General features: G+C 34.4%; 1 protein-coding gene across 1 annotated transcript; it reads right to left on the bottom strand.

The window, feature by feature from the left end:
* Positions 1-989: 989 nt before the first annotated feature.
* On the bottom strand, positions 990-6,538 carry LOC141672746 (uncharacterized). The gene is made up of 8 exons (XM_074479403.1): positions 5,558-6,538; positions 4,246-4,322; positions 3,952-4,120; positions 2,954-3,042; positions 2,697-2,861; positions 2,482-2,559; positions 2,311-2,414; positions 990-1,551 (listed from the first exon to the last, which is right to left on the bottom strand). Exons 1-8 carry the CDS (start codon positions 6,138-6,140, stop codon positions 1,446-1,448), a joined length of 1,371 nt encoding a protein of 456 aa, XP_074335504.1. The 5' UTR covers positions 6,141-6,538; the 3' UTR covers positions 990-1,445.
* Between the last annotated feature and the right edge of the window lie 6,795 nt (positions 6,539-13,333).

Raw genomic sequence — 13,333 nt, 5'->3', positions numbered from 1 at the left:
CAATATTTTAGAAAATAAATGAGCGGCCTAGGCAATAAGAGACATGAAATTGAGGTTTTTTTTTTTAAAATAATTTCCCCAATTTAATTTATGAATAACTTATCTTAACATAACCCAAACGGACTACACTCAATCTACATTATACTAAAACAAAGTACGGCTCACATCATCATTGCTTATGTGTCAAACTCTACTTTAAGAGTTTACATCATTAAATCATACGTGTCAAACTCTGAATAATTTGATGATGTCATCATTCACCGACAATCCTCTTCGTATTTAATTTATTTTATTCAAATCTCTCTCTCTCTTATTCTTTTCATTTATTACCTCCACTTATTCTCTATTTTACTAATTTCTCATTATCTTTCGTCCTCATTTTTATATTCTTAAATTAGTAATTTCAATAATTCAATTTCCTATTTAGCAAAAAAAAAAAAAAAATAATTCAATTTCCTTCACTTATTTTATCTTATTCAAAATTAATTTTATTTATACAAATATATTATATTTTTATATTTAATAAAAAGTTGATAATCAATATTTTTAGTTTGGATAATATTATTTTTAAAATTTTAAAATTTATAATTTTATTCAATCCTCATTATTATGTTTTAAAAATACTGTATTAATATATATTCAAAGTAAGCTATTTTAAAATAATTTTCAGAAATTAACTAAAATATAACCGGACATCTGCCGGGAACTGATCTAGTTACTAGTAAATTTCAACTTCATTTGGGGTACTCAAAGAACTTGGGCATAATGTTGGGAAACACCGGGCTGCGGGCATGCATCCATGGCACTCATGCTTATCATTCAGAAGAGCCCCCATCACCATATTTAGTAAATACTACAACGGCCCAGTAGCAAAACAAGAATGAACTGTCCGTGTTCACGATGTACATCTAATCTATATATATTTGAACCATATAGCATGTCAAGCAAGGATTTATTCACATACATCGCAAAACCATACATTGTTACAATTAAAAATATAATATATATTTATATATATATGATATGTATAACAAAGCTTAATGCAGTTGTCTGTGTTTCAGAGACATAGAAAGACCAATATTCTTGAATATACAAACAATGACAATACACCCAAGGGGGCAGCTAGAACAAAGGTTTTTGCGATTCATAATTTGTGCCAGTTCTCCACATCAGTAATAATCCACCGGAACTCCTCAAACCTACTTACAGTTCACTTCCCAGCCTGGTTTGCGAGAACAAATTGTGCATGTTAACATTAATCGGAAAGCTGTACCTTCACATTCATCTACTATACGAAGGGAACTCTGCATTTCAAAAAGCTGCCCAACATAAATAATTAGGAATCTATCAAATTCAGCTAATTTTGGTCAGTTGGGTCAGACGACATGATAAACCACATCATATATAGACGCTGCCTTCCTCTTGTCAACTACATCAACCAGTAGCTAAAATAACTGGAAAAGAAGACTGGTAGATCCATCTCCATATGATTTTATATCTGCTGGTCGGACCAGGGCCCTGCATAAAGGACATGTCCTTTCCCTCTCAAACCTGCAGTCATACAAGATCCAGCGAGTATAGTCAAAAATAAGTTGAAGGGAGAAAGTTCACAGCATCAAAATGTTTAAGGTGAACTACAAAGTTAACAGGCAAAACAGGATAAGCAAGGAGCACGGGAACATGAACCGAAAGAACGGCAGATATCTTATATACTTCCAGTTTGAGGGAAAAGATATTTGCAACAAGAAGCAATTTCCAATGACAGAGATATTTCAAAAGGGTGATGCTTTCAAACACGCAAACTGGATAGAATGAGAACATTTTCAGTTAGAGATACAGCTAGATGCCAAGAGACGTGCTAAGTGAACTATAGCTTAAATAGCAAAGAAAGAAATTAAATGAAGTTGAGAACAATACATTGAAGAAAACCATTACTTCGAAGGAGTAATGATAGGTGTGGTAGGGTTAACCAACACTCTACTTATTCCGGTGACAGCTCTGAGAGTTGGTTTATAAAATAAGGCTGACCCTCTATTTATAAAACAAATGAAAAATTATTACCTAAACATTTTAATACTGCAGTACCTATAAACCTCAGTGCCTACTATTGCTACAGTTACTACAGTGATCATGTCATCTTGATGATGCATGCACTTATTGCTGATAATTAACAATATCCCTTGAAAAACCATTCATATTTATTTATTTATTCAACTTTTTATGCGTGTGTATTAGTTGACAAGCTGCAGAAGAAATCAGTAAAAATTAAAAACTGTTGTAGTTAAAGTAAGAAAAGAAAAATAAGCTGACCACTCTGCTACACAGTCCTCGCAGAAAATGTGTTTACAACTAAGAAATATGGGAGCATGCATTTTCTCCTGGCAAATGGCACAGAGATCTCCAGCAGCATTGACCTACATCAAATTAAGTTAGGTGAGAGAAATGCAAACATAAAGGACAAAAAAAAGAAGCAAACTTTACCTGCTCAGAAGTAGCATATGAACCATAATGGACCTCTTTGCGAGATAAGGCCCTAAGTGCAGCAATGAATAACTGAACCTACACAGGGAAATAGTGACAACAGAAACTTCATGTGAATTGAACTGACCCTATTAGCTGTCAAGTTAGTACAAGGTACAGAACCAAAACATAAAAGAATCTACTTTACATGAAGGAAACAGCAAGCAATAGCACACCTTTTGTACAATTGATGTCAGCTTAAAGGTCAAATACAATCCTGTCGTCAATGACGAAAAAAGGCTTCCATATTCTTTATTTAAGAAAAAACGGTACCAAACAGGGGTAGGAAGTAATGCACGATACAGCAGTACCATGTACTCGACCAGTGTCAACATCTGACCCTGAAAAGCCAATGTCAGTTACAAACTGTCTATGCTCATAACATGGATCTGCAGAACATTAGCATCTGTATAATGTCTGATATAATGGTTACCTGCCTACGGTAGTTATGCCCACCACTATTCTTGTAGTACATCAGAAGTATGCATTTGAACACCATTGCAGCCTGTCGCACCATTGTATCTAAAAGGAAACAATTCATAAATATAAGCACTGGATACCACGAGGACCCGCCAACAGAGAGAAAATGTAACATTTAAAAAGAGTGACAAACAACCTGGTTATAACAGAAAAATATGCAATAAAAATAAAAAGAGAGCACAAAGCTGTTTAACAGAATGGTGAACACTGGCACAGGGGCAGCTCTGGTGAACGTTACACTTCAGCACTTCAACAAAAAATTGGTTGAATTGTGTAAAAAGAACATGCAACTCAACAGACAGGGTTATAAGTGGTTACCATGCCCATTACTAGAAGAAGGCCTCCAGCTTAAGTTGAGTGAGCTTTCTAAATTGTACTGTAACAGAGTCATTTAATATTATTAAGGTGGAGTAGAGGTAGTATTCAATAGTAGAATATTTAAATTTTAATTGGTCCAATGCTATATTCTTCTATGTGAGATTACCAAAGAAAAACTTATCACTCAAAACTTTTCACATTACAACAAGCGTAAGGACTTTTTATTCACACCTATGCAAATAAAATGCAAATAGAATAACAAATTTTGTCTAATTACTAAATGGGACAGGGATTTTATGTCACACTGACTCTATACTACTGGGGATTTTCAACCATTTCCAAATTCAGAAGGAACCACATCTTGTCAAAATGGGGGATCGAGGTTTTGCATAGAAAACATGGACATATCTTATAGGTGGCTGAGTCGCTTCAACCTGTGAAACCTTTCTTGATCTGTTTATGATTACATATACAAATATATATGTAAATATTTCTACCTTCGCTAATTTTACATTGAAAATTAGTTACAGCTTACAATAAAGTAGCTTATTAGGAGTATCTAAAAGATACAAAGATAGGCAGTACTAATCCTTTTGTTTAGAAATAAAGCATAATGGAAACATAGAGTTTTACCGTTGACCACAATGACAAATATCGCATGCCAAAAGGGTGGGACTGCTTTTGGAGGAAGCAAGACCAACGGATATACAAGGTCTGCACTCTGATACCACCAATAGACCGAACCCACATGTAGCATAAATATCAGAGTGATACACACGAGAACAGAGATTTTTCTCTCTCCCTGTAGAAATGAGCAGATAGAATGCACAAAAAGCAGGTTAGTGAATGTGATATGCATACATGTGTGTGTGCTCTTGTGTATTATCCCATAGCCATAAATTTAATGGTTAGGATTTCAGAAGGAACCTTCAGTGCTGTTTGCTTTCTCAAAATATCATTTGACTTGAAGAGGACAGCGGAAACCCAGATTGTACCAAAAAAACCTGAAGGATATTATAACAATTGTGTCTTAGAAATTTCGAGACCATAGTCTATGGTTGTTACTAGTATAACAGTTATTGTAGCCATGACGACAATGATATAAAATCAAACTTTAGAAAGGTAGCCAGGAAGACATGGTTCTTCACTCAAAGTTCCGTTATATGTGACAACCAGGCCCATTGGACATATGCAACAAAAAATGTCATTTTATAACATAGGGCTTGATCTAGCCTACAAAAAGAGCTTCATAAAAAAATTGTAACCGCTGATAAAATATGTGGAGCCAAGATCCGCTCAGAACTCATAGAATCTCCAATTACTTGATACATTGTAGCATATATTGAGAAATAACTCAAAACAATGGGTTAGGCCATAATATTTATTCATGTGTATTATTGAGCTGAGAAGAGGTCAATTTATGAGACTAATTCCCAACCCAAATTGACAAATTATATCCAGATTTCCTTCCCAGAACCTCAATACCTCATACAAGTCAAGCCCAATCATCTAACTTCATCAACACTGCATCAGATTGGATGTTCATCATCCAACCTTCTTAAGGGGCTCGCTACTATTCACTGACAATACTGGCTTTAAGATAGAATCAAGAAATAGTAATTCCATTCTTGGTCTAATATCAATAACCATATGAGCCTAAAGGTAATATCCATATATTGCTGCTTCATTTGATCTGAAACACATGGTTAAAGTGCGAGGCTTATTTTTCTAAAAGAAAACAATTGAAGCCTAAAAATTCTGTAATATGCAGTAAAGTACATTACTCGTTCAGAATATCTAAGTATACATTAATCATCAGTGATATGTTTGTGTACTATGATTTCATGATAGATTTTTAAATGTATGATTTACAAAAGAACATGTTTAAATTAGGTTCAATTCCCTGTCACTGAAATTAGAAATATAAACTCGAATAAGAAAAATTGAAATGATAGCTCAATTTATTGCATTTAAATTTATCATATACCTCATGTTTTAAAACAGAATGTGAAAGAATTCTAAGAATACAGTGCCATGTACTAAACATTTAGGTGCTTGAATTTCTGTTCAGCTAACTTTCATACAAAATTAATATTTGAAAGTGTAATATAGTACCTCATATATTTCCATGCCAATAAAGGACACAGTTCAATCAACAACAAGTGTATTGTACAAATGATTCATAATCTAGTTGTGAAGATTCTATCGAAGCAAATATAATTTAATCAAGCACTAGTACCTTGTAAATGTTGGCGAATAAAGACAACCAAAAGAAGCAAGGAGAAAGGAAGTATCTGCTCGAACCACCTTGCAATTTGCTGGATGCCATATCTTTGATTAGTTGAGTCCCCATTAGCATTATTATTAGCATCAGCCGTTCCATCTTCTCCTTGTGGTGTTGAGTTGGGTAAGCTGAAAAGCGGCGTGGATGGTGAAGAGTGACTTTCAACATCCTCATCGTCTCTGGTATCAGCTACCACAACCGAAGAGAACTCTTCTTCATCATCTTCTGAAGCAATAATACTGATTGAAACCTCCTCGGAAGGTGTAGTAGTAGTAGTAGTGGTAGAGAGGGCAGCAGCGGTATCATGAAAATGAGGAGGTGGGTTACGAAGCAACGCTTGCATTTCTTGATTGGAAGCAGTAGCAGGTGGCGAAATAGGGGAATTGTGAAGGAGGCCAAAGTAGTCTAATAGGGTTAATAAGGGAGTGTGTATCAAATTGGAAGCCGATAAATTGTATCTCAATCGTACCGGATTACTACTAGCATTAATATTGGTGACAGCAGAAGAATTACTACTTGGTGAGGAAGATGTTTCCATCGTAATTAGTCAAGCCAAACAAACAAGCACGCAAACCCTAAACCTGAACAAACTATAATTCTTTCGAAAAATACCAAGTCACAGGTCAAAATTAAACAACCTCATAGCAATTAAAAATAGAAACGACAAGTAGAAAGGAGATGAAACTTAATCGGGGTTGACCTTGAGAAATGAAAATCGCGGAAACATAAAATTAAGAAAAAAAAACAACGACTACCGGCTACTAGTAGTCATGGAGACGGAAGCTTCTGAAAGGCTAGGTGATGTGAAGGTAAGATAAGAATGGATGATACAACAACTACTACTTTCCTGCCTATTTAGTATTACTATGTGTTCATCCCTTGTTGCCAGCCCTCTTCTGTTGAGTTATGAGTATACTTGCTCTGCATATTCAATTTAGTTAGTTTTTTTTTGTTTTTGTTTTTGATTTTAATGCTAATAAGGGATTAAAAAAATCTAAATAAGTGTACGAGTTTAGTGAGTAACAAGTTGCGCTGCAATACCTCCTTGAATAGCAAATTCAATCATACCAAAATTATAATCAGCCGAGTCCGCAGTCATAACATTTTTATTCATGATCTTATGTACTCTCCTAGGAAACTCAACATCATCAGATGCCAAGAATTCAAATGTGTCAAAAGCAAAAGGCATGAACACGTGTTGATTATTTTTGCATGCCTCATCATGTTTACGAACTTTTGCCTCAGGCGATTTTGTAGCCGCCTGACAATTATAAACGGTTCATTCCCAAATCCACTCAAAGGAGAAACTCCCGTTAAATTAACACAAGTATGTTTTCCAACATTCAAACTGTAAATTAACACACCAACTGATTTAAGAGTTGATCTAACTTTACCGGGAGGAGTAAAAAAGTTAACAGGTGCTTCCTTTTTAGCTAGAATGTCAGCTCTCCATAATACATCATATAGCACATCTCTTACCAAATCATGTCGATATTTAAAGCCTGGTTGCTTTTTAAAATGAATAGCATACTCTCCAAATACATATGTCTGACATGTGCATATGAGCTCCATTTGAAAATAAAGGAATCATGAACCTGTACAACAATATCAATAGATATTCCATAGGCGTCATACGATGTCCTAATCCCTCTATAATAACCCGGATTTTTGGGATTCTGTAAAACATTCGATGAAGAAAAATATAGTTTCTGAGTCAATTTTGTGGTTATACATACAAAATGAGTGTATGTAAAAGTCATTAGTTTTGAAGAAAACTAACTTTGTAAAACGACCTTTTTTACAAACCACCAAGAAATACGAAAATCACGTTACAATCACGAATCCAGAATTCCACAAATTAAACCGAAGTACAAGATTACAAAGTATAAAAGACTTAAAAGAAAATGATTTGTCCCGCGAACCGCTTATGAAGATTTATCACGATATCAAATAAATGACCAAGCGAATACGTAAGCGAATAAATAAACGAATCAAGTTCATGCAACTTCCCATGCAAACCATGCAAACTAATTAGTATGAAATGCAACCAAGAATTGGTAATCAAATAGTGATCATCCAAGGAGTATAGTAACTTAGTAGGATGAATAGTAGCAAGAATAGTGATAGTAGTACTTAGCTAAGGTATAGGTTTTGACAATTGGCCATGCTTCTTGAGTACTACAAGATATATGCAAATCTAAGTACACAAAACAAATCAAAAACACTTGATCACCCAAGCAATCAAGCCAAAAAACTCTCTCTCCCTCCCCCTTGAAGCTCCATTCGGCTTTTCATAGAAAAGGAAGAACACAAATTCAAATCATCAACTTCTAGCCATGGATAAATGCTACAAATAATTTCTAAGCTTTCTCATCATCAAACTAAGGTAATATAAATCTTTCATAGCATTTGCTTAAGGTTTTATTGGTTAAATATAATGGCGAAAGTGATGATGAATAGTGTCAAATGGTGACTTTTCTTGATTTCTTGATTTTCTTGGAAAGACCTAGGTTTCTTAAGCATACCAAAGCATCACCAAGCATCATCCATAAAGAATATAACCTCCCAATCTCCCAATAGAGGTATAAACCTTCATCCAAACTTTGTTTAAGCTTTAAGTTTCAAGAAAAGTAAGGATTTTGCATGTAAACCTAGTTTTGATGGTTGTTTTGTGATTTCTTGAATATTAGTTAGTTAGATGCTAAGGTTGATGTTGTGGCCTCAAGAACTTGATGTTATTGAGAGTATTAAGTAGTTAAATGTTGGAATGATGATTTTTGGTTAGTAATTAGTGGTTTAGAGCGAAAACGAAACTCGGATCGTAAACGTAACAACGATAAAATGGTCGAATCATAACATAAAGTTTTATGCAGAAATACAGAAAGTGTAAACTGTGTTTTCTTGAAAAATAAGAGTTGATAATAATATATATTGTTGTAAGGATCGTTTAGACGCTTGAATCGCTTGATTTTGATTTACGGTTCAAAAGTTAAGTCTGTTTTACTGAAAATGATTTACGAGACAAAAATTGCTACGAATTACGAATTTTGAAAATATAAATAATCGACTTAAAATTATTCAACAATCATGAAAACTTTACAGAGAGTAATAAATGGAGTATACTAACTGCCATAAAAATTTCAAATGAAAATATGGAATTTTCAATTTTATAAAAATGTCGGAGCCGATATCGTGCTAGCTAGTAGAAATTCTTAAGAATCGCGAGAGAAGCCGAGTGGTAAAAGTAAAAGAGATTGATGGACATAAAGGATAGTAAAAAGAAAACGAAGTTAATGAGTACTCATACTTTATTAAAATAATGAGAGTAAAGTGAGTCGTGCGAATTAATTATAAACATTGCGTATTTAGCAAGTGACGATAAATACGATTAGAATTTAACGGAACAATAATGTTCTTGATTATAGATTTTCAGACTAACTGGAGAGTGCCCTCCACCTCAAAATACACAGACAAGTTTTCAAACCCTACCATTTTAAAATTGTTGTGTTGTGTTTGTTTTCAAATAACTGCAATATATGCATGATGAGTGTTTTACAAGTTGATATATATTAAATCATAAGATATGATGATTTAGGTATAGTAAAATACTGGATTTGAAATTATATATTTAGACCGAGATTCGGTCGGTGTAAATTTATAAAAACCCGAAATATTCTAGAGTTATTTATATTTGAGAATATTTACGCTAGCGAGTAGCGTGTTGTTATATTGTAGACCGATAGTCATCGGTATAATCATTTAAAAACCTAGAATTAATCCGGAGATGTTTTGGATGAGTAAAGTCCGTATTATTTTATTATGAGTGACTCGATGTCCTCTTACGAATTATTAAATAACTCGAACTAATTTAAAACGATTTCCAAATACCGTATCCCCTCAACTATATATAATTACTCGAACTGTAAATATTATTTCAGATATTCATTTAAAAATGAGAAGTATTCTTCGACGATTATTTCATTTTAAATTCAATTATTTAATAATTATTAGAGATTAATTTAATATCTTAAACATAAATTAGTTGAGGAATATAATTTCACATATCCTTTTAAAATCGAATTATTAGAGTTTTAATTATTTAATAATTATTATTTAATTATTAAATATTTATTAAATAATTTATATGATTTAAAAATCATAAAACCTATTTAAAATATTTTATGAGTTTTAAAAAATCATACTAATACTTTAGGATTGTCGAAAAATATTCGGTTCACTCACATTATCTTAGTAATTTCTCCGAAAAATTCTCGAAAATACATATTTATACATATAAAATGAGTTATGCCTATCAATAAGCAAAACGTTTTGGGAACTTGAGGAGTACGAGTTCTTGGGATATGATAGGATTCTTAAAGGACAAAGGAGGGGTAGAGATCCGGTATTTCGTGTACTGGGGAGACTACTAATTTAATTTTCGTATAAGAAGGTACCATGTGTACTTAAAAATATGCGAAGTATGCAAAATATACCTGGGAGAAAGGGGAAGCATATAAAGCCCGAATGCGGCTAGGGTGACAACCGGGAGTAAGGAAGTCATCATTCTACATGTAGAGAACAATAATAATATTCTGCTATACAACTGATCATCGTATAGCAGGGCCCCGGTAAATATCATATCCTTCCAATCGAAATTGAGATGTGAAACCGCAACCCAAGCCTAAGTGATGGGTTTACCATGAAGGTATTTGCAAACTGATAAGTCAATCAAAGAATTATTTTGAAAAGAGGTGTATATAACCAAGAAAGTTTACTTTAAACAAACATATATCCATATACGGAAATCATATATAAATTCACTGTACAGTCTTTTCATAATGTAAATTATTATACTGGGCATTATAATTCACACTTGTTTTCTTAAAATGACACAACACAACAGTGAACGAAGATGCCGGTCAGAAAGCTCACATCCCGGAAGTGAGTTGGAAATAGCCAGCTTTTCCGTAGATTGTTTTGTGCAGTGCCACAGGTTGACCGTATGAGCTGGATAGGTTTTCAGATGTTTTTAGTCCATCTTATATATAAGTATGACTTATGTAAGGTAGTAATGAAGAAATATATATTTGGATGTCGGTCTAACCTTAAATAAAGGTTACACACGTGGTAAGACTTAATTACTTTAGGTCTGTAATAACTATCATCTTGCGGATTTAATAACTTTAGTAATGTATTGTTCGTTTTCAAGACAATAACCTGTAAGTGTGTGTGTGTGTGTGTTGATAAGTTTGGGGTTGTAGATGTGTGAGTATATATAATCTTGTGCAAAAGTGTTTAAACATGATTCAAGATGACGTGATTTCCTACATCCCCAACCCCGGATTTGGGGGCGTCACAAAAATGGTATCCGAGACTTGGATTATTAAATTTTGGAAATGATAGGAGATAAAATACGTAGACTTAAGAATAATAAAAAATGATTAGAACTCAAATCGAGTTCGTCGTTAGACTGCTTGGAGTAGTCTTGATAGTTTTACCCTCAAGGGAATCCCGACACTAAGTTAGTACACCTTAGCTATTGTGTCAGGTACCAGGGGAGCCTATAGGGGAGGTCGACCATGTTAAGGATGTTATGCCATTTGAGCACGACCCTACTCCCGAGCCGGAGGACCCACCTATTGATGACTCAGAGGATGACCCTACCGAGGATCCCCGGGAGGACGAGACTGACTTCTCTACCCCTATAGAAGATGATGCTGAGGAGCCCCAGGACGATGGCGTAGACTGGATAGACATAGAGATGTTCCCTCTCCCGACTGTTTGCCCTCATACCTCTTACCCAGGGATACTGAGCCCCTTACCCTCCGTTGATGAGGATGAGGACGATGAGATGGAGGCAAATACTTACGAGATTCATGATATATCCTCCAGTGACCCGGACTCGCCCCTGCCACCCCCAGCGACCATACATGTGGTAGTTCATGACTGGATTGTGGCTTAGCTGATTGCTGAGATCACTGCGGCGTCTGCCCGCATAGCTGAGTTACGTCAGGCATTATATGCCGAGAGAGCTACTAGACTTGGATACCCCGGGGACTTTAAGGATGCTTTCACGGCCATAGCTCGCCGAGAGTTTGACATGATTGAACTCCACACTCGGGTGCAGATGAGGATGACTGCGTTAGGCCATCTCCAATAGTGGTCTATTGGCCTAAATTTGGACCGATTTCGATCCAAATCTACCTAACATTGGTCTATTGTCCTGTTCTAATTTAGGCCAGTGAATAGTGTCAGCCTAAATTTAGACCGAAACTATTCACCGGCCTAAATCTTTTTAATAATAAAATATTATCTTTTTTTGTTTTATATATTTGTTAGTTAGTTGATCGAATGTTATTATATATATATTAAGTTGTTTTTAATTATATTTTTTAATTTTCATTTATATATATAATAGTTATTTAAAAATATATATTAAACACATTTTTTTTTCTTGTTTAAGTGTAATGTTTTTCTAATTTAATAAATTTATTAAGTTTGAAATTAATATGATCTTATTAATTCCGCGTCCAATTAAATTAATGGGTATGTGAATTAGTATCAACACTCAACACATTAAAATAATAATATATTAACAATTGAAAGAATAAAATATTAATATATGAATTTGGACCAAAATTTAGACCGGACTGTTGTAATAAGGAGTTGTCTCGGTCCAAATTTAGGCCAAGATTTAGGCTAAAAAGTCTGACCACTCTTGGAGTTGCCCTTAGGAGGATACATTCCGATAGTCGATGTTGGGCTGATGCTGGATGGAGTGATGAGGAGGGTCAGAGACTTCACGCGCAGTGACATAGATTGAGGAGAACAATAGCTGTTTATGGACCTTGTAAGGGCTGGGTGACTTGTCAATTTTGTTAGGATAGCTGATAGTAGATAGCATTTATAGCCCTCAAGGGTGCCCGATTTATGTATTTGATATTCAGTATTCAGGAATTATGTATTTGGTAATTTGTATTCGGAACGTATGTATTTCGCCCCAAGACATAGTATGGGAGACCTTGTTATAAATTATCTAGCAGTTGTTAAGAAATTATTTTACTTATTATTGTACCCTCGATGAAAGCAAGTCAAATATATAAATGCATGTGTACGTACAAACGAATTAATCAAAATATAAATGTGTGCAACTGTATTAACACCCTTTTCATTATCAGATGTCACCCCTTAGAAGATGGACTAAGCTTAGCCCGCAGAATTTGTTAATTAGAGGCAGGACGAACCTGACCATGTGGTAAATGAGGAAAGTGAGGAAGACTTAGATTTCAATGAATTTTTTGTGTGAGACATGCATGTACTATAAGAAGACTAAGTCAAATTGACAACCCTGAGTAAGTTGTATGTGTTAGGTATAATTCTAACTACAATGCCTATATATTGAGAGGTATACTTGAAATAAAAAGAACATAAGTCTCAGTGCCTACCTCGCAAACATATATGAGTTGCATAGGTTTGTTTTGTGCAAACTGAGATGCGAGTCGCCGTTGATCGCTGCTGGTTCTGTCACCAGATTGATATGTTGTTGTTTTATCCTGGAAGTGATATTGTTGTATCCCATCACAACGTAAGTGGGGGCAATAATCTCTTCAAAATTTTTGGGTATAATTCTAACTACACAGCAACAATAGACAATTATATATATATATATATATATATATATATTAACAAAAACAAATCAAATAAACTGATGTGGATCTCTCCACAGAGAAA

The sequence above is a fragment of the Apium graveolens genome, chromosome 7 (assembly GCF_009905375.1).
Source record: "Apium graveolens cultivar Ventura chromosome 7, ASM990537v1, whole genome shotgun sequence".
NCBI classification, from domain to species: Eukaryota; Viridiplantae; Streptophyta; class Magnoliopsida; order Apiales; family Apiaceae; genus Apium; species Apium graveolens.
The sequence above is the reverse complement of the archived record's forward strand: the minus strand, read 5'-3'. Positions and strand labels throughout refer to the sequence as shown.